At 44.8% G+C, this 20,917-nt stretch overlaps 1 protein-coding gene across 2 annotated transcripts; it reads right to left on the bottom strand.

The window, feature by feature from the left end:
* Positions 1–1,150: 1,150 nt before the first annotated feature.
* LOC102226959 (EMILIN-1-like) lies at positions 1,151–19,050 on the bottom strand. Of its 2 annotated transcripts, none has more exons than XM_023332747.1 (14): positions 18,585–19,050; positions 16,259–16,384; positions 15,998–16,179; positions 11,460–11,671; positions 10,497–10,670; positions 9,478–10,422; positions 8,099–8,462; positions 6,970–7,188; positions 6,653–6,901; positions 5,523–5,702; positions 4,853–4,960; positions 3,938–3,955; positions 3,614–3,748; positions 1,151–3,542 (listed from the first exon to the last, which is right to left on the bottom strand). In XM_023332747.1, exons 1-14 carry the CDS (start codon positions 18,716–18,718, stop codon positions 3,220–3,222), a joined length of 3,369 nt encoding a protein of 1,122 aa, XP_023188515.1. In that variant the 5' UTR covers positions 18,719–19,050; the 3' UTR covers positions 1,151–3,219. The 2 variants fall into 2 exon arrangements, with proteins under 2 accessions (XP_023188515.1, XP_023188516.1); XM_023332748.1 differs by having other exon boundaries at positions 6,970–7,185.
* Positions 19,051–20,917: the final 1,867 nt, after the last annotated feature.

Raw genomic sequence — 20,917 nt, 5'->3', positions numbered from 1 at the left:
TCAGACCCTGAAATTTATTTGATTTTTATACATCCTCATTAGTTTTATAACCTGTGCCTCTTCACCATCTGTCTCTGTTTGGGCTCCATGTCTGAAATATGAGAAAAAATGATCAACTTCTTTTAAAAACATAAAACCAAAAACAGTTAATCATATATTTAATGAGGCTTTTAACAACATTTGTCAGAAACATTTTAGCATTAGAGATTTGTTGCTACAGAAGTCAGAAATGAACACAGAACATGTTCAACTGTACAATCCTGAGTGAAGAAACTGGTGTTGCTTCAGGTCCAGTTCTACATCAAGAAGTTTTTAAATATGAAGGTCAAACATTTTCACAACATTTCTCCAGAAAGCAAACATCACTTCCAGCCGAGTCGTGAAAAACTGTCCTTCATGTTCAGGAAGCATCAACAGTTCGTGATGATGATGATGATGATGATATGTCTTCATCATCCGGTCACAGCTTAAACGTCTCTTAAATGCTTCACGTCTGTCCCACCAGCAGAAAGCTGCTCATCTAGTCGCTGCAGCTCTACGTCAGGCAGCAGGTCAATGTTTTGGTACTTTATGGAAAGCCATTTAATACTTAATAATAGTTAAAACTATGCTGTGTTGAGTAAACTATAAGTTCACAAGTTATTCAAATATAAGACTTTATATTCATTATAGGAAGTTATACTGGAACGTTTCCTCATGTTTTCCTCTCCACTGTCGCCACATGCTTGATTTCCTCAGGTAGAAAAACCATCAGCTGGAATAATAAACTGAACTGTCCTGGATGTGAAATGACCTGATCTGACTGGACTGATAACGTATTTCTGGTTTTTATTATGCTCCGGCTTCGTTCTCCCGTATTTATCTAATTATTTAAAGATTTAGATTAAAAATGACATTTAAAACCTAAACAGAAGCTGCAGTGATTTTACAGTTACTGTGAGAAAATATTCACCCCTCAACCTGATGCCTGGTTGTTCCTCCTGCTGCTGCAGCACTACTGAGGGTGAACTTTGACCCCATCTGCTTTAATAATAATAATTTTTACTTTATTCATCCCAGCAGGGAAATTATTTCACACACGACAGGAGCTGCGCCTGCAGGCAGCCATTTTTTGAAGGAGGACATGCGGCAAAGGTCGTCGGGACCGGGAGTCGAACCCGCAACGTCCGCGGGTCTAGGGCCTCCAAACGTGGGGCGCGCTAACCCCCTGCGCCACCACAGCACAGGGGTGTTGAATTGATTTAATTCAGACACAGGGTTTTCCAGCAGGAACCAGTCAAAATATGATTGATTGATGGTTAATCACGTCGGATTCAGGATTTATCTAGGGGTGTGATTACTTTTCCACATAGCGACGTCCTGGAGAAGAAAACTTCTCTCTGCATTTACTCATCTTCTGCTAACCAGAAGAAACCTGGGAGGGGTAAACATCGTATACAGAGACACTTTGAGCAGTTTCTTAATTATTTGCCGGTGATGAAGACTTCCTGTGGTCTTCATCATGGTTGCTTTGTCTACCTGGTCCGGTCCGGTCCAGTCCGGACCAGGATCATAAGCGCTTCATTTGTCTTCATAACATCTCCAGAACATTTCTGAACTCTGCTACTACGCTAATTTGCTTAGCACTTTAGTTAAGGTTTAGCATTATCATTGCCACATGGTATCAACATGGCTGAATTTAGCAGTTTAGCATTAGCTTCTGCTAAACTCTGTGTTGATATAGAGCGTTAGTGTTATTATCTAAAAGGGAAATGAGTCTGGAGTGTTATTGGACATGTCAAACCTCCTACAGGACAATCGAAGTTCTCCACAGTCCATGAAGTTGATGTTGCCGTTGTGGACGGAGTCAGAAGACTGACGTTTCCCTTAGCTGCTGCTCATGCTAACCTGACACACACCATGTTTACTGCACATGTGCAGTAAAGCTGTTATGCAAACACTGCAGCAATAAGCCAGTGATAACTTTAGTTAAAATTATGCTTCACTCACCTCAGCATGCTGGATGCTTTAAAGTAAAAGTGAAACTGGTAGCAGGCCCTGGTTTATGATTAATTTGGCTAATATTCACTTGACCTCTTGGGGGCGCTCACAGAGTATTGTTATTTTATTCAGTGAATTCCTTAATGTGTCATAAAAGCAAAACAAGACTGTGATTTTGTATCAGATATCCCGTCCTCACACAGCAGAACCTAGCGGCCATTTTTAACGAAACACACGGACCCAAACCTCTGGTTTGATGAAGGTCAGTGAGCAGCAACCATAGACCTGAAATTGTTTTGTTTTTTCTTATATTTATGATCATCAGCAGTGGGCACACTTATGCTAACCTGCTAATGCACTAATTTGTTGTATAGTGCTTTCGCTTTTTTGCTAACTTTGAAAGTGCTTACTTCCTCCAAATAATTTTTTTCATATAAATTCTACAGGCCTGATTTACCTGAATAAAGTTTTACATTTGAGTTGAAGTTTTGGTTGTTGGCTCTTCTGAATTTTTCTGGTAATTAGACACTTATACTTGTGCTCTTATTTTGAAGGCTGCAGCTCAGTTTCCTCTCCTCACATTTTCTTTTTATTTTAAAGAAACTTTATTGAGCAAGAAGGAAGTGTCATTGACACATGATGGGTGTGGTCAGGGTTGAAATTAGTGCTTAGCATTAGCTTCCAACAAATTATCAAATTGGTGTAGCGTGTTAGCGTTAGCGAAACTAATGTTTATGGTTAGTTCTTTAGAGTTAGCGCTGCTAACCTTTTAGCTAGCGGTGCCCACCACTAAGGTTTGCTTTTATCAGCGTTAATAAGCTGGGTGTTGCTGTGTGGCATTGTAGGGGTGTGGCCTAAATCGTTGTCATGGTAACGGCGTGGGTTAGAGGTCGGAGGAGGTGAACTGATTGAACGCAGCAGTGCATCAACAATATTCCATAAAACATCCAAACATTTTATCAGACATAAATCAGATCCGCAGTCCAGGTCCGGCTCTGCGGCGCCACCTTCTGGACAAACATCTGGATATTAATGCAGAACATTACTATAATGTTCTGGTTCCAGAGGAGTTTGGGTCATGTGACCAGGTAAGGTCTGTGCTGATTGGACAGAACACAGGCAGATTTAAAGTCCCTCCTGCTGAGTCGAGCAGGGAGGATCATGGGAAATATTTCAGCCTCCTCAGCGGGCTGCGCAGGTCGGATCGGGCGGCTCTGGCTGGTCTCTGACTCACCAGGCTCATAAGTTTTCATACAGCAGCATGCCGTTGAAGACGGTGAGCGGCTCCACGGAGTGGGGCAGCCTCCCCCTCACCAGGTCCACGCACACCGTGTCGCCGCGCTGCAGCGGCAGCACCAGGCTGAACACGGCCAGCGAGCCGCTGCTGACCTTTGACTCGGCCACCGGCTTGGCCTCCAGGTCTTCGGGCTGGTACCCCCCTGAGTCCACCCGGGCCACGCTGTAGTTGGACTTGGCCAGAACCGCTTCGATCTTCTCGTTCTTGTGTCCCGTCAGGACGGCGCTGAAGTAGTAGTGTCCGTCCACCGGGGCGGTGAAAACACCTGAGGAGGACGGCTTTATCTGTCAGAGCTCACAGCGGCCGGCTGGACCAGAACCACCAGAACCCGCTCACCTGTCACCGGGTTGTAGAAGTTGCCCTCGTTGACGAAGATCTTGTTAAAGACGACGGTTCCTGGCGTTTCCTTCAGGGCGGTTAGACCTGCAGAGAACGACAGCCTGGGTCTGTGAGCGTCCACACCTGGAAGACCTGAGGACAAGAAGAGACAGTGAAGCACTGTGGACCGGCTGCGGCCAATCAGAGGCAGTGTGGACCGGCTGCGGCCAATCAGAGGCAGTGTGGACCGGCTGCGGCCAATCAGAGGCAGTGTGGACCGGCTGCGGCCAATCAGAGGCAGTGTGGACCGGCTGCGGCCAATTGGAGGCCGGCAGGACGTACCTGGTTCACCTTTAGGACCTGAAAAAAAAACAGGAATATCAGTTGTTAGAGATTTTAATTTCCCACATTGCCTTCTCTCTAGCTCTGCATTGTTGTTTCCCACTGATCATCATCAGACATGAATTATGAGATCAAAATGTAATAATTACCTTCAAAACTTTTGAAATTCACTAACAGTTATATTCTAATGATTTCAAATATTCTGCTCATCTTAAACCTGATCAGATGTAATATTGAGCCCATTAACAGTGGTGAGAATATTTCCAATTAGCTGCTAAAGCTAATTGCTTGCATTTTTGCTAACTTTGAAGCTAATTTTATTTTCTTGTGTTTTTTTGTAAACTTTAAGTTGAATAAAGTTCAGCATCTGTGTTGGAGTTTTGGTTTGGACTCTATCTGAAGTTCAATATATGAAATAAAGACGATAAAATCAGGAAATTATGTTTTTTGCTGCAGATGTTTGGAAGAGGGAATAAAATGTTTACTGTAAATAATAAAGTTAATTTATGAAAGTTCTGTATCACTAAAGTCACATTTTTCTATCGCAGATAAAACTGCCTTTCATGTTACAGCAATTTTAAAGATTTCCATGAAAAGTTTGCTAGATCCTTTCACAATGTTTTTGTATAACATCGATAATCCCAAAATGCAGTGTTGAAGTTAGCGTTTAGCATTAGCTTCTGCTAACCACCATTTTGATGCATCAGTTTAGCGTTTGTGTTCCTAATGTTTATGGTTGGTGGTTAATGTTAGCGCAGCCAGCAGTGTGTTTTAAAGGAAACTGGAAAACAGCTGATTCCTGAAGACTTTTTACCTTAGAAAAATCTCACTGAGATTAAAAATGTTTTCACACCTGGATAAAAACTAAGACTGATGCCAGATTTATTTTAGAGCTGTAGGAATGAAGCTTCTCACCTGGAAATCCTCGGGATCCGGCTTCTCCTTTCAGCCCAGGAGGTCCGGGGGGCCCCCGGGAGCCCGGCAGCCCCATCAGGCCTTTCTCTCCTGGAGGCCCTGGAAGGCCTGAGGGAGGAAGTTTTGATAAATAATAAAAACATTAAAAACCTGCATTTCCAGCAGAGGAATCAGTAAGATTTTTAGCTGCATGAATCAGATTTTTTTGACAAACAGTTTAATTTTATTTCAGATCATAAATAAAACTAAAAGTTTCTGCAGTTAAAACCTGGGAGTTTGCGGCAAGCAAGTTTATCATTTAATAGGAGAGGATGCTAAAAGCAGACTTCAGTCTTCTTAAGAAACAAACCAACATTAATTTGAAAAGAAATTGTTCGTCTCATCCAGGATGAACCATTCAAACATTTCATGTCTCTGCTGTTTCTCCTGGGAGCTGAGCGCTCCTCTCCCGGTTTCCATAGCAACGGCAACGAGATAGAGACGGTAACCGTGGTAACTCAAAGTGCTCACACTGAGCGTCCAGCAGGGGGCAGCAGCTGACTGCAGGAACGATGAGCCACTTTTAAAAAGCAGCTCTAAACTTTTTAAAGTGAGGTTCTGGTCTGGATGAGTTGGACTGGAGGAAACCAGAACCACCTGACCCAGAAAGCAGCAGAAGAAATGAGCTCACCAGTCTGCCCAGTCTGCAGCTCTTTCTGGACCTGGGCCAGGCTGGAGTTCAGGCTCTTCACCCTGCTCTGGACCCACTCCTGGTTCTTCTGAACAGAGTCCAGGATTCCTCCATGTTGGATGAGGGTCTGATTCAGGTTGGAAACGTGGCTCCACAAACCCGACACGTGGTGATTCAGGCCTGCAGACAGAACCCAGTGACACGTTACAGTCCGACCCGACAGGCTCCAGGATCAGGAAGACCCGCCCCGTAAATCCCAGGACACCAAAACAAACGAAGCTTTAATGAGGGCCGGTTGAATAAACTGCAATTACTAAAATCTCAACGGTCACCAAGCAAACAGCAGGGCCGGTCCAGTGCTGTCTGGGGCCCTGGGCAGAATATGACCAGGGGCCCCGCTTCCTGCTCAGGACATCAGAGAAACCCGGGAGGGGCCAGGGTTTAATGGGCCCAGCTTAAAAGCAATCAATGGTTGTAAACTCAAATATCAAATAGCACCAGATTGTTGCTATGGTAACCAAACAATATAACTATGAATTATTAAACAATAAACCTGTCAGCTCCTTAAAATCTTAAATTTTAATAAACAATTTAAAGTATTTTCATTTATCTACGCTGAAACCATTAAGTCAAATTTAACAGTGTTGTTATTTTGAATAAATAAATGTTAAAACTCCAGAAGAGTCTGTGTTAAAATGTTAGCATTCATGGGACCTTAAGCTGCTGCTGAGTTCATTTACGCCTTGGGCCGGCTCTGAATGTGACCAGCACGTGTTTTCACCCAGTAATCAACCAGTGGATCTGAAGTGGGATTTAACAGAAGTGCAAAAAGTAGATAATATTTATTTTAATTGTAAGTTTTTGGTTTGTCGTTAATAAGACTCTATAGTTGTGTTTAAAAGTCATTGACAATGTGCTGCAGTAACGTAACCCCGTAATATTTTACATTGTTAAAACAGAAACTGGGCGGCCCCCTGGTGGACAGTCCTGGCGCTACACTGCAGGGCTCAGCGGGTTTTCTCAGGGAATGGGATTTTAACGCAGCTCAAAATATTCCTGGGATCGGAGAAATCAGGACTTTTCTCCTTAAAGGCACAGACTTCTTCATCAGAGCTTTATGTGAATCTGACCTTCTTTGACCTTGGAGATGGAGTTGGAGACGCCGTCCAGCCTGGCGCAGACTCCCTCCAGCTTGGACAGCCTCTTCTCTAACCCGTCTCCGGAACGCCGGCAGTCACCCATCTCCGCCACCAGCATGCTCTCGAGGCGGCGGATGTCCCGGTCCGTCCGGTCCAGCCGCTCCTGGCTCCTCTGGACGTGCTCCGTCACTTCCTGCTGAATCTTGTCCAGCTCAGAGATGATCTTGTCCTTGGTGTTTCCTGCAGGAGGTCAGAGGGAGACGTGAAGCCGATGCGGCGGTGCGTAGGGGTGGCGGCGGCGGGCTCACCCAGGTCGGTGATGACGCTGCCGTGTTTCTGCACGCTGTGCTCCAGGCCCTTCAGCGTGTCGTTGATGGAGCCGAAGGTGAAGATGATGTCGCTGAGCTCGTCCTGCAGCGTCTTCAGCTGGTTGCTGTTGAAGAATCCTCCGATCACGCTGTGGCCATCTAAAGGCTTCTCTGCGTCCAGGTTTGGCCCGAAGCCCCCGCCAGTGGAACCGTCACCTGCTGGCACAAACGTTTATTTACATGAGTTTGATGCTCACACCTGACCACTTACATGTTGATCTAAACGCATCAATTTATCTGGGAGGTTTATGAGGTTCATCTGGGAGCTCACTGTCCTCTGAGAAGTTCAGAGACTTTATGCAGAAAACAGTCGCTATATTTCCCCTGGGGGGGGCGCTATGTTCCACATTCATCTCCTGCTTTTGCCTTTTTAATTCCTCCTAAATGACTCAAACCACGAAACAAATATCAGAAAAAGACAAGAGAAGTTTCTTTCAACTAAGGACGTTTCCAAACCAACAGTGGTGGACACCGCTAGCTAAAAAGGTAGCTGTGCTAATCCTAAAGCATAGACATTAGACCGGCTAATGCTAAAGCGTTGCCGGTACCAAAGTGGATCTTCTAGCAGCTGCAGAACATTTCCAGAACCAGAGACTAAAGTCTCAGATCAGAGAAACTCATCCAGGCTTTAGTTTCTCTTTAGTGGCTTTGATTCCTGCAGCAGCGTCTTCACAGGTCTGATTGACAACCTAACGGTCCAGAACACTGCTGCTGGAGTTCTGACTAGAACCAGGAGGATAGAGACACCATCCGGTTCTACACCACCCAGTTCTACAACATCTGGTTCTGGTAGGTTATGAATCACTGAATGGTTTAGCACCACATTAAAGATCTGCTGCTGTTGTTTCAACCTTCCTGACCAATCAGGTGCAGGTTCTGGTTCTGGTTCTGCTCTGCATCCAGAACCGGAACCAGAACCAAACATGGAGAAGCAGCATTCAGCTTCTATGCACCACAGATCTGGAACAAACTTCCAGAAAATTGAAAAACAGCTGACGTTATCCGACCAGAACCAGAACCTGTAGCAGTTTCCCTTAGTGATGAAGAGCCTGATGAAGGTGGGCCTGACCTGTGAAGGAGTCGGGACCGGGACCGGGACCGGGACTGCAGCGCTCCGAGCATCTCCGGACCTCGTCTCGCAGCGAGCGGACCTCATCCTGCAGCGGCGAGCAGACCTGGCTGCAGCCGCCGCCCTCCGAGTCCAGCTGGGTCTGGATGGAACCGACGCGGTTCTCCAGGTTCTGCAGCGTCTCCTGCATGGCGCTCAGGTCCTTGGACCAGTTCTGGAGGTTCTGCAGCTCCGCCTCCACGCGGCTGCACAGCTCACAGTCCTGGCCCAACATCTCCACCTCCATCACGATGCGGTTGAAGTTCTCACCGTTGTCACCGGTCAGCGACTTGATCGCTTGAACGTCATGGCTCAAGTCCAGAACCTGGACAGATCGTTTGGACCGATCGTTTGGACCGATCATCAGCCAATCACAGCTCAGGATTCCATCATCAACACAGAACCAGCACCAGTACGTCAGCAGAGGACCTACAGCTGAAACCATATGTTTACATACCCTGTATGAAAACACACAGGATGATTATTGCTTCACTGTCTGACGTTACATCAGAACCGAATTATCCTGCTTCTACAACGGAGCATCATGACCAGAACCAGGACCAGAACCAGAGGTTTCACTGTTTTTAAATGATGAGAATGAAGTCGTAATGTTATTTGACCAAAGACACAATTTTACCAGAACAAAGTCATAAAATTACAAGAAAAATATATTTTACTGCTAAAAAAAATCTTTGAAAGAGTTATGAGGATCTGACCGGGTCCGCGTGGTTTTACATTTCATTTCAAAGTTCTGCTGCCGATAACAAACTGATGTGTTAGAAGATGAAATATCAACTTATGTGTAATGAGACCAAAGTATAAGTTGTTCAACATTCCTCATTTTATTTTGTAATTTTTCATGAAGGGAATTTAAAATTACTACTTCATTCTCAAAGTATTGCAATTATTAGTTTATTCTCATGTCATTATTATGTTTTTCTTGTAATATTTTGATGTTATTGTCATAATATCTAAGTCTGACCTAAAACTGGAAAATTTTTTATGAGAGAGCAAAGGTTTTTCCTAGGAGTGCACCGACTGCAGTTTTCTGGCCGATTGGCTATTACCGATCTTTTAAAAAGCCTAATTTATCAATTCTGTGGATAAGATAGGCTTCATATGCAAGAATCAGCCGATCACCAATCTCTCAATATTAAAGAAATCGGCGGGCCGATAAATCGGTGCACCCTTGGGTTTTCCTACAAGTTGAGAAGTTTTCCCTGGAACTGAAGTCAGTAGGAAACGTTTTGTGTGTTTTCATCGGATTTGGTCTCAGCTGCAGTTCTCCTCGTGTCGGTAAATCAAACCGCGTTTTGGAAAAGGTGGAGCGCTGAACTCACCCGGTCATGAAGGGAGTCTCCAGACACCGACAGGTCCTTCAATCGAGTGTTGAAGTGTCGAATCTGACCCTCGTTGGCCACAACTCTCCACTCCAGAGATTTCTTGGTCGTGTTTTCTCTCCCGCCAGATAAACCTCCACCTGGTCCTCCACCTGATCCAGCGCTTGCTGCTCCACCTCCATGTGATCCGTTGATACCTTCCTCAGTGTCTCCGCCTCTTTCTTCTCCTTCACCTCCACCTGTTCCAGAAGACCCTCCCCCACCTGTGCAGTGGCACTCCTCCATCCTCCTCCTCGTCTCAGCCGTTTGGTTCTCCAGCGCTGACATTCTCCTGTCCTGCTCCAGCAGTTTGCTCTGCAGCTGTTCCACCTCCAGCTCCACGTCTTCGATCCTGAAGGTGCGGTCGTCGAAGCGGTGTGAGAACGCCGTCCGCAGGTCGTCCAGCTCTCTCTGGACAAAGTCCCTCAGGTCGGCCTCCAGGTGAGAGCAGACCTGCAGAACACTGCTGTTGATGCGGAGTTCCAAGTCCTTCAGGAGATTCAACCGAACATCGGTCAAACCATCGCCTCCTCCACTAGCCCTACCTCCTCCACTAACTCCTCCCCCTCCAATTGCCCTGCCTGTAGCTCCTCCTCCTGCAGTAGCTTCTCCTCCTCCACTGGCTCCTCCCCCTCCCTGGGACTCTCCTCCCTCGCTGCCGGGCCTCAGGCGGTCCAGCAGGACGTTGAAGTTCTCTGAGGCTGAGCTGATCTTGTTTTCGGCGTCGGTTATGCGGTTTTGCAGGTCGTTGATGGTGGTGCAGCATCTCTGGGAATGCTGCAGCTCCAGTCGAAGCTTTTCGGCGTCCTGTCGGTGGCGAACGTCGGCGTCATTCAGCTGCTTCTCCAGAGCGCGGATTCTCTCCTGGTCATGTTGCTGCTGGCGCCGCAGGTCCTCCACGCCGGCCTGGGAGCAACAGAGCACACCGTGAGCTTCCCGAAGGCCCGGACGCCGGGCGGAGCCAAACGTGGAGGATTTACCTGACAGGAGGAGCAGGACAGCAGCACTCTGCGCTCCAGCTCCTTCAGGACGCTCTCCTTCAGGGAGCTCAGCTGCTCTCTGCTCAGTCCTCCAGGGGAAACGTCTCCGTCCAGATCGTTGCCCTTCCCGTTCACCAGGTGGTTGTTAATGGTCACCAGAGTTTTATCATGAGCCTGATAGGACACAAGCAAGTGCAGTTAGCATCCAACCCACCATCCATCAAACCAACCATTGAACTAATCAACCAAACAACCATTTAACCAACCAACAATCCATTGATTCTGAGCAAATGGCAGGTAAGCAACAAATGAATGAATTAGACTAACAGAAGAGTACAACACATAGACAAACAAGGTTTTAATTAAATAAACACAAAAATTCACATATACAAATCTTTTTCATTCTGCTCGTGACACACAGCTTATATGACAATTTAGCCTTAGAGTCCAGTAAATATGCTAGTGAAACACTTTAGCATTAGCTTCATGTTGGTGTAACGTTTTAGCATTAGCAGAACTAATGTTTTTCATTAGCGCTTTATGGGTAGCGTAGCTAATGTTTTAATTAGCGGTGCCCACCCCTGAATAAATCCGTTATTCTGTGAAAACAGTTTTAATTGCTGAGCTTTTTATTTGTCTCGTTTCTTCTATGTCATGTTTCTTAGGAATGCAAGTTGTATAAATATTTTTATATGGTCCAGCTACAGACCCAAATTGAATCTCTAGAGAAAGTCAATAATTAGGTCAATTGAAATTTACTAATTTGGGACTTATTTCTTGAGGTTAAATAAATCATCAGTATAATAAAGGGACTTGAGAGAATATCTGAAGTGAGATTTGAACTTCCGTTAGGGTGATGGTAAGAAGACCTTCCAATCCTCCCAAGACTAGGAGCGCTAAAGACTAATCATCCAGATCACAGTGGAAACATGGAGACGGCACAGGGACCCTGTTGCTGTGCACCTTGGTTCGGTTGTCCAGCTGGTCCAGTTTGGTCTGAATGCTGTGGATCGTCTCTTTGATTTCAGGCGGTGCAGCGTCTGCCGGGTTTTTTCCGGGTCTGACAGGTTCGTGGTGGAGGTGTTCATTCATGGTGGACTGGAAATCGTGCAGCTTCTCCGTCAGCCTCTGGATCTTTTCCTCCAACTTTCTAATTTCCTCCCGGTCCTGTCGTCCTGGAAAGAAAGGAACGGCCCCAGGTTTCAGGTTTCATGTTCAGACATCAACATGAGAAATCAAACAGCATCAACTGGAACGAAATGAAAGAGATATGATAACATGTCTGAGGTTTCCTGTGAGCTTCCTGTTAGTAAAATAACTCAGTCAAAAATTAACTACAATAATTTGTTACTTAGCAGTTTATAAGAGAGAAATAAGGGTTATCTTTTCATTAATTTATAAATGTCACAGTGTCAAACTAAATATTTAAATATTTTGTTTGCAGACAAAATATTTTGCTTCAAACATCAAATGTAGTTAACAAGCTAAATATTAAACTTATAGCCAAATATTTATTTGTAAACTAAATATTTAGCTTCCTACTATGATCCCTAGCTTCCTTATTAAATACCTGGTCCGCCTCTTAGGAAGCTAAATATTTGAATTGCAGCTAAATATTTTAACTAACAATGTTTAACTTGTTTGCTAATAATTTAGAAAGACAAATATTTACATTGAAGCTAAATATTTAGGTTGCTTCAATATTTAGCTTGCTAACTAAACATTTTATTTGAAACTGTGACATTTATAAATGACTAAACAGCCATAACCTATTTGTCTTCCTCTTATAAACGGCTATTTAGCCCAAATTATTGCTGTTGAAAGGATCCAGGATTATTTAACATGTTGACCTAAATATGTTGTTAATTTTCCTATTACCTAAAAAAATGCTGGTTTTGATACGCCAGAACTCATAATTACTTCAAAAATTCACATCTTTTGTTGTATTTGTCACCCATGGAGGTCGCCATTTTTTCACCGATGGGTTGATGACGTCATCAGGTCCAATCTGTACTGGAGTCTACAGAGTAAACACAGGAAGGCTAACTTTATCCCAGTAGTTGTTGATCATATTGCGTTTGACTGGTGTAATTTTAGATAACGTCACACTGTGTCACTATCGACTGTGATAAAAAAATAAAAATCTGAGGCGAATCTGGATAATTTCCCACATGAAAGAAAGGAGAGCGAAGGCGAGAGCCGGAGTGGAACAACAACGAAGGACCTGATCTGGATCCTGGACATTTCTCCACAGCACTTTGAGCCATATATACCAGCAGAACCAATGAAGGCTCCAACAGGTGATCGTTACCTGAACTAGCTAAAAATTAATGCTAACAGAGCTATTACTGCTGGAAATGCTAAAGGAGCTTCTTGGGTCCACCTGGCTGCAGCAAACAGGAAGGGCGGGACGGACCACTGTAAGTCTCGCACCTTATTTGGAAACGGGACCATTGCACTCCGGAAGTGAAGGGGGTGCTATTTCCTATATTATCCGCGGTCTCTCGTTTTTATTTTCTTTTGAAATCAGTGACATATCTTCACCTTTAGGAAGGATTTTCACTCTCAGCATGTATTTGAACTACTCTCTTTTATTTACTTCAGAGCAGCTCACAGTTTTTAACAAATTCTGTAGCTTTCTGTGAACTTCTATATCTGCTCCTTAGTTGCATCTTTTCAGATACTGCCTCTAGAGGCGTGGGGGTGGTAACACAACTAATATAATTACATTACTAAATCAGAATACCACAAGGTCTTTATTATTTATTATTAATTCTGGCATTACAGGAACCGTAAAATATAAATTCCCTCACAAAAGAACATACCTTTTCATTTTCTTAAGGAAGTAGAGCTACTTAAATGAAATTAACAAGACCTGAAAGTGATTCCAGTTTCACTCAATGGCCAACCTCTTGAAACTGAGGCGAATTTTAAATTCCTTGTGTCCTTTCTGGACAGTCAGCTCAACTTTGCTGAAAACACTATATCTTTAAGAACTGTTCCCGGAGACTCTATCTTTTAAGAAGACCCAGTGATCTTGGGGTTTCCCAACCTGAGGTTGTGTATAACCTCTAGTTAGGTAGAAGTTGTTGAGTTAAAATGTTAAAATGTAACATCCTAACTTGAATTTTAACTCAACTCAAGTTAAAACAACATCTTAATTCAAGTTTTAACTTTTCATCTCCTCAGCTGGTTTGGTCACATGAGCTGCAGAATAACAGACAATCTTTTAAGAAAACTTTCAATCCCAGGTATAACAGCAAGTAAATAGTGGTGAAACCAAAAACAACTCTGTCTCAACTGTTTGCTGAAAGAACATGAAAGACGGCAAGAAATATTTCAGCAGAGAGCATCCATCCTCTTTATTCATCAGTTTGAAACTCTGAGCTCATGAAGGCGTTACTCTGGGAACTAAGAACATCTATTAGAAGTCATTTATTGACAGTGCAATAATTATTCTTAGCCAAACTAAATGATAACATTTACCTATAGCGTGCTAAGTATTTTGCTCTATTCAAAATTGTTGATTTTGTGATTCTATGAATATGATTTATCGTGTTAGAGTTGAAGGAAGCTGACCACTTTGATAGACTAAATAGTTTCATCTTATTTTTCCTATATATAAAACTATATATATAACCATATATATATAACCATTGCATATATATATATATATGTATATACTGTATATATACTGCTCAAAAAATAAAGGGAACACTTTAAGTGTTAAACACTTGTTTAAGTGTTCCCTTTATTTTTTTGAGAAGTGTCTATAAAACTCTATCAACAAAAAGTCTCTCAGAATAATATACATGGCACCATAAAAACAAAAATGTGAATTTTTGCTTGTATCTGTTTATCAACCCTGGTTGTAACGACCTGGGTTGTTCTTCTTCTGTGAACCTAATTCATTTGTTTGTTATTGACTTTTGCTCAATTAAATTTCTTATGTATACATTGCAAATTGTATTTTTATTACAGTTGATCATGTTGTTTTTATGTCTCCTTATTTCTTTTGTTCCTCCTATAATTGATGGATATATATATATATTATTTATAATGTATAAAAGTATTGTTTATGTCATTTAATTAGCTCTACAACCTTAGGAAAATTAAAAAATATGGTGTTTTATAAAACATTTATCTTTTAAGGTGCCAGTAATGCCAAAATTAAGAGTAAATAATAAAGACATTGTGGTATTCTGACTTAGAAATATAATTAGATTAGTTGTGTTACCACCACCACACCACTAGAGGCAGTATCAGCCCCAAAAAGATGTGACTAAGGAGCAAATTTAGAAGTATACAGAAAGCTACAGAATTTGTTAAGAACTGTGAGCTGTGCTGAAGTAAATAAAAGAGAGAAGTTCAAATACATGCTGAGAGTGAAAATCCTTCCTAAAGGTGAAGATATATCAGAGATTTTAAAAGAAAATTAAAATGGGAGACCCCGGATAATAAAGGAAATAGCGCCCCCTTCACTTCCGGAGTGCAATGATCCCGTTTCCAAATAAGGTCTGAGATTGACAGTGGTCCATCCTGCTCCTTCCTGTTTGCTGGGTTTCTGCTGTTTGCTTTCGGTGTGTTACCGAAAGCTGTTTGCTTTCGGTAACACACCGAAAGCTGAATACAGGTCTGAGAAGATCTCTCAGATCTGTATTCTCCTCGTTAGTATAGTGGTGAGTATCCCTGCCTGTACGCGGGAGACCGGGGTTCGATACCCCGACGGGGAGTGAAGTTTGTTTCCCTTGTTTTCCCTCTTGAAAATGAGATCTAGATCTCAACGGGGTTTACGTGATTAAATAAAGGAATATTATCACCGGTACTGAATGTGAAGCCACCACCAGTAACAGCTGTTGCCTAACTGGACTCAGAGCTACAGAAGTACTTACTGGATCATGCAGTGACCAGAGGTGAGTCTCATTCATTGTTTCATTATGAACCTGAAGGCAGCAGCAGCTGCTATGGCCAACTCTTCCTCTTCCTCTGTTTGCTCCTCCTCATCATCACCTCTTATTTCTACGTTCTGATCGTTTCAATGCGCTCCGGTTCAAATTAAAAGGCTTAATAACATTACTTATCACTGTTGCAGCTGGAGGAGCCAGGCAGTTGGACCATTACAGGTCATTTACCCAGAATGCATTGCAGCGTGAACAACATGGCAACATTCCTGCGACAATATTTTATTACAATTTATAAAAACTAAATAACCTACAGTATTATTACTGTATTGCTTTTACATCTAAGATAAATATTTCCCAAATAAGGTCTATTTTTGTAACTAATCGTGGATCTCTTTAATGTTTGACTCTGTAATTTTACAAACAGCCCCCATCATTTTCACCTCTTAAATGTCAGTTTAAGTGATATGTAATCAAAGTTTTTAGATTAAAAACAAATTACTTGTTTTAATATTTAGGGACTTAGCAGTAATATTTATTATTTGTGTAGACTCAATAAAAACATCGCCACCTAGTGGCAAAGATCAGACTCTTTGTTACCTCCATTTTGTCCGGTTCCAGAACCACTTCCTGTCCACGCTCCGTTGGACGTGTGACTTCCTGCTCTGCCAGCCGGACCGACGCTGCAGTCCTCTCCGCTGTAACCATGGCAACACTTCCACTCCATCTCCGTCACGGTTTTGTAGGCCACTTTGTAGCGGGGCCTCATGTAGGTCCGGTAGCTGCGGAGACACCAAACATGGAGGCTCAGTGCGCCGGTTCCAAGAGGGCCGGGTCAGAAATGGGTCAGAGGTCACTCACACCACAACCCGGCTGCACTGGGCGCTGCTCCAGCTGCATGGGTGGTAGTCGGGCTTCACGTAGGTCTCCACGCCGTCCTCCACCACGCAACTCACCGTCTTCGTGAGGACGAACGCGCACCAGTTCCTTCAAGACAGACACACAGTTAAAGAGCGGCTTCTTGTTCTGATCCAGTTCTGGGACACACAGTGAAGGGTTCTGGTTCTGGAACATCACAGTTTATGGTTCAGTTTTAGCTCTGGCAGTACAACAGGAGAAACAAAACATCAAGGAAAAAAGAAGAAATCATTCAGGTCCAAATCCAGCCGCCTGCAGCATCCAACCAGTCCAAAACATCAAACTAGTTCCTGACTGTTGAGGCTCTCTAAGATCTGGAGAAGAAGACTTGTTGTTCCTGAGAGAGCTTAATGTCACATGAAGCTCTGTGGTGAGGTCAGCAGGTCATGATGAATGTGTCTCTGTGTTGACATGTTTTTGTCAAGAAAGACAGATACATCTCAACAGCCTCTGTTTCCATAGAGACCAGGAGGCTGGAGGACGGTGCTGGGCCAGTGGTGGAGATATTCAATTCTCCATACTGAACCAGTTTTCTGAAACTACAGCACAGCATGGGACCTGATGAACAGAAGCTCAGAATAAAACAAACTGAACAGAAAATGTATGCGGCACTAGCAGAGAGCAAGAATTTCCGTTTTGTGACTGTTGAGTCACCCTTAATAAGGGTGTTTTTTTAAATCGCCCTTATTAAAGCGGTGTTTGTTTTGGTTGCCTTGGCTTTATGGGATGAGTCTTTTGGATTTCTGTAGATGTACATCTCTTCAGAGGTAGAGAAAGCATTTCATATGCCACGGTGGGAGGCGAAAAACAACTGTGTGTGGCGTGAGTGCAAGGCGAGCATGACAGCTTCTCCACAGCCTCAACCTCTGTGTGAATAACACACCGTCCCCTAACGCAGCATCCAACTAATGCACTGTCACCCTAACGCACCGTCCCACTAAAGCACCGTCCCACTAATGCACCGTCCCACTAAAGCACCGTGCCACTAACGCACCGTCCCCGTAACACACCGTCCCACTAACTCACCGTCCCACTAAAGCACCGTGCCACTAACGCGCCGTCCCCCTAACACTCTGTCCTACTTACGCAGTATCCCACTAACACACCGTCCCACTAACGTCGGCTCACACTAATTGGGTCTCAGGTCTGCAGACGGTTCTGCCTGTTGCCTGTTGACAGTTTCTCTGGAGGTCCCAGACTAAAGGCTCATTTCACTATTTCACTGATTTATTTCACATCTTAGAACTCTGCAGAATTTCTTCTGAGTTTGAAACGGTTTGATCTGGCTGGAGCAGATACGGATTCATGAGATGCTCACACTGACAACATGGGGACTATTTGTCCCCGGGTTGATAAATTCCTGAAATATGTGAGCAGCTGCTCATCTTCATCAGCTTCATCAGCGCTGTCTGGGCTGGCGATTTGGTTCAGGTACCAGCACATTGGGTCAGACGGGTCAGACTAAAATCTCTCAACAGAATCAGGTTATTTTCAGTCAGTATAATTTCAGTTCACATTTGGTTCAGTTCAGTTCAGTTTCAGCTCATATTCGGGTCTCGATGAATTAAATTGAATCATTTTTTAAATATTTTACAAACTAAATATCCAATTTGGCTCCAGAGGAATGACTGACCCGACCCAACCTGACCCGACCCTATTTTACCAGAACCTGAACCAGGAAAAGTAAACTCTGCTATCCAGAGGAAGTTCTGGACTTGATTTGCATTCAGAATCGGCTGCCCAGTTCGGCTCTCTGTCCACCAGAGCCATGTTGGTCCAGCAGAACATTTTGGTTCTGTACGGGTTCTGAGATCCGGATAAACCTCTCCATGTTTGCTTTCAGTGTTTATGTAGAGAAAGCAGTGTAAGCGGTTCCGACCCAGTCCCAGCAGAACCATGGGATAATGTTTCAGGAATGAGTGACATCAGAACCCGAACCCAACCCAAACGACATCATTGCTCCGGATCAGAATCACCAAACTGAAGGAAGAACCTCCTGGTTCTCTGACCCAGCAGAAAGTCTGACTCTCAGCCAGAACTCGGACCTGCAGCCCGTTTGTCAGAACCCGGAACCAGAACCAGAATACAACCAGCAGCCCTCCTTCAGTTTCACCCACCATCAGAAAGGTTTTGGTTGTGGTTCTGGAGGGTATTAAACTCAAATCAACAGATTTCTACACACACGTGCACGCGCTCAGTGACGTCATCACCCCTGCTTCACCTCCTCATCTTCATCATCATCGCCGTTTCCGTGCACGTGTCATCTTACCTGTGTCTGCTGGCTGCGCGGGCTCCGTTCGCGTGCGCGTCGGCGTACAGGCTGTAGGAGGCGCGCATCGGGAACGTGCTGCTGGCGTGCTCGCAAATCCAGAGCACGAGCAAAAGCAACGGGAGCGCGCCCATCCCGATCAATACGATCAATGAGGCTATCGATCCCTGATCAGCACGTGATCAACTGCTTAGATGGCGGGAATATCCGTCATCTCCATGGAGACGGCAGAAAAAGTTCCGAGAAGTCAATCCTACAGATTCATGATCCGGTTCTGATCCAAACAGAGTTCAGATTCACAGCGGAAAACCGCACCGCGCTGATCCCAGTCGGACCCACTCCTATCCCGCCTTTGACCCGCTTTGGCCCGGTTCGGTGAGCTGCCGAGGGTCCATCAGAATCTGAGAAACAAAAGAGAGGAAAAAGTTGCGACAGACTGAACCGAGACCAGCTGCTCCTCCTCTTCATCACTGACCCCGCCCACGCCGGAGGAGAAACCGGAGCCAGTCGGCTGCAGCCACACCTGGACCGGGTCGAGTCCGAGGAGGTTCGTCTCTGTTCGGGTCATGCTTCCTGTTTTCAGTGTTATTATTCATTTATTAATTAACACACAAAATAAAAAAACTAAGTTTCCTCAGGATGACATTTAACCCCCAACCGGGTTCTGACCCAACCGGGTTCTGACCCTAGCCCAGGTTTAATTCCAATTAAAAAATAATGTATTAATGTCAAAGTGAAATTAAATGTTTTGGCTCAGTTATTGTAGATGCTGATGGCAGGAAAGCTCTCCTGTAGCAGTCTGTGCTACAGTGAATCTGAAGAAGCCTCTGACTGAAGACACTCTGCCTTCCCAAGAGTTGGCCATAAGAGGCTCCACAGTCTGAACCAGAACCGAACCAGAACCAGCCTTTTTAGGTCCCTGGTTCTGATGAGATCACGCCCACTGCCAGAACAGTTCGGTTCTGACAGCAGAACCAGGTCCAGAACCAGAGAATGGGGGCAGTTCTTCAGTCAGATGGAGTTCGGATCGGGTTCTGTTGCAGGTCCAATTGGGTTCACCCTGATCCACCAGTACTGTCTGACTGGACCAGAAGTTACCCATAATGCATCTGTTCCACCTGTAGGATCAGAACTGAGAGTCAGCGGGTCTGAACCAGAACCTTAAGGTTCTGTCTGTTGATCTAACATCAGAACCCAGCAGCATGGGTTCAGAACCAGAGAGGAGATCTGCAGAACCATCACTGATCAGAACCAACCCGTTTCTGCTTCAGGCCATCTGACCTCCTGACCCCACAGGCTCCGCCCCCTCACCTGGACGGCCTGCAGGCAAACTGGACCTGGTTCTGCTGCAGCCAGGAGGTTCTCTGGTTTCCGGGTCAAAGGTCGCAGCAGAGGGAATGCTGCGAATGATGCTTCAACAGAAACCACAGAAGAAGAAAGTTCTGGGCCCGACCAGAACCAGAAACCCAGAACCTGACTTCTTCCTCAGAGGAAGAGGAAGTGGGTCTGCAGCCGGGTTCTGAACGTCAGCTTGACCCGGCGCGGCGTGCTGGCGGCTCATCCATCATGGCCGCCAGGAATGTTGGGGAATGCTGGGGAATGTTTGGGATGTTTGGGAATGTGTGGCGGCCGAAAGCGGGTCAGGAATCTGAGGCTCCACGAAACAGTCGCCACAAATTCACCCGACTTCAGCTGAGAAGGAAACATCTGAGAAAGGGGAGGAGCTACGGCTGAGGAAGAGGAGCAGAAGAGGAAGATGAGACTGACAAACCTCAAGAGGGATCAAAGTTCACACATTTACCAACAAATCACAAACTATGATTCTGTGACCAGGTGACGTTCAGGTGTTCATAAAGCTCTCCACATCTTCTAAACGTCTCCCAAACATTAGTTTTTATTTCTTTTCTCCTTGGTTTGTTTCGGGGCGTCATGGTGGTTCCCAGTGTTTCCAGTTGTCCTGCATCGGTGCCAGGGCGGCGGTCCAGTTCAGGCTGCTCGTGTTTAAACAGAAACGGCTCCGTATTTATTCTGTGGCTGTGGAGGAGGCTAATGTAAACCAGCTAGCAGAGGGAGCTGAGCGTACCTGGCCCGGCCGGCTGTTTCCACTCAGCTGCTGCCTGTTTATTTGGGTTTTCCTGCGCCGCCGCTGCCGCCGCCGAGCTTCAGGTGGAGAAACGTCCGAGCTGCAGAGGCGCTCTGAATGCAGCTGAGTTTCATCATCCTGAGGGTGAAACGGGTCGGGTCAGGAAAATGTTCTGGATGTTTCCTCCGGTCCAAACCTCAGCCCCGCCCTGAAAGCAAACAGCAGAAACCCAAAACCACCAAGACCAAAT

Source organism: Xiphophorus maculatus, chromosome 4, assembly GCF_002775205.1.
Source record: "Xiphophorus maculatus strain JP 163 A chromosome 4, X_maculatus-5.0-male, whole genome shotgun sequence".
NCBI lineage: Eukaryota > Metazoa > Chordata > Actinopteri > Cyprinodontiformes > Poeciliidae > Xiphophorus > Xiphophorus maculatus.
This window is presented reverse-complemented; position numbering and strand designations above follow the sequence as displayed.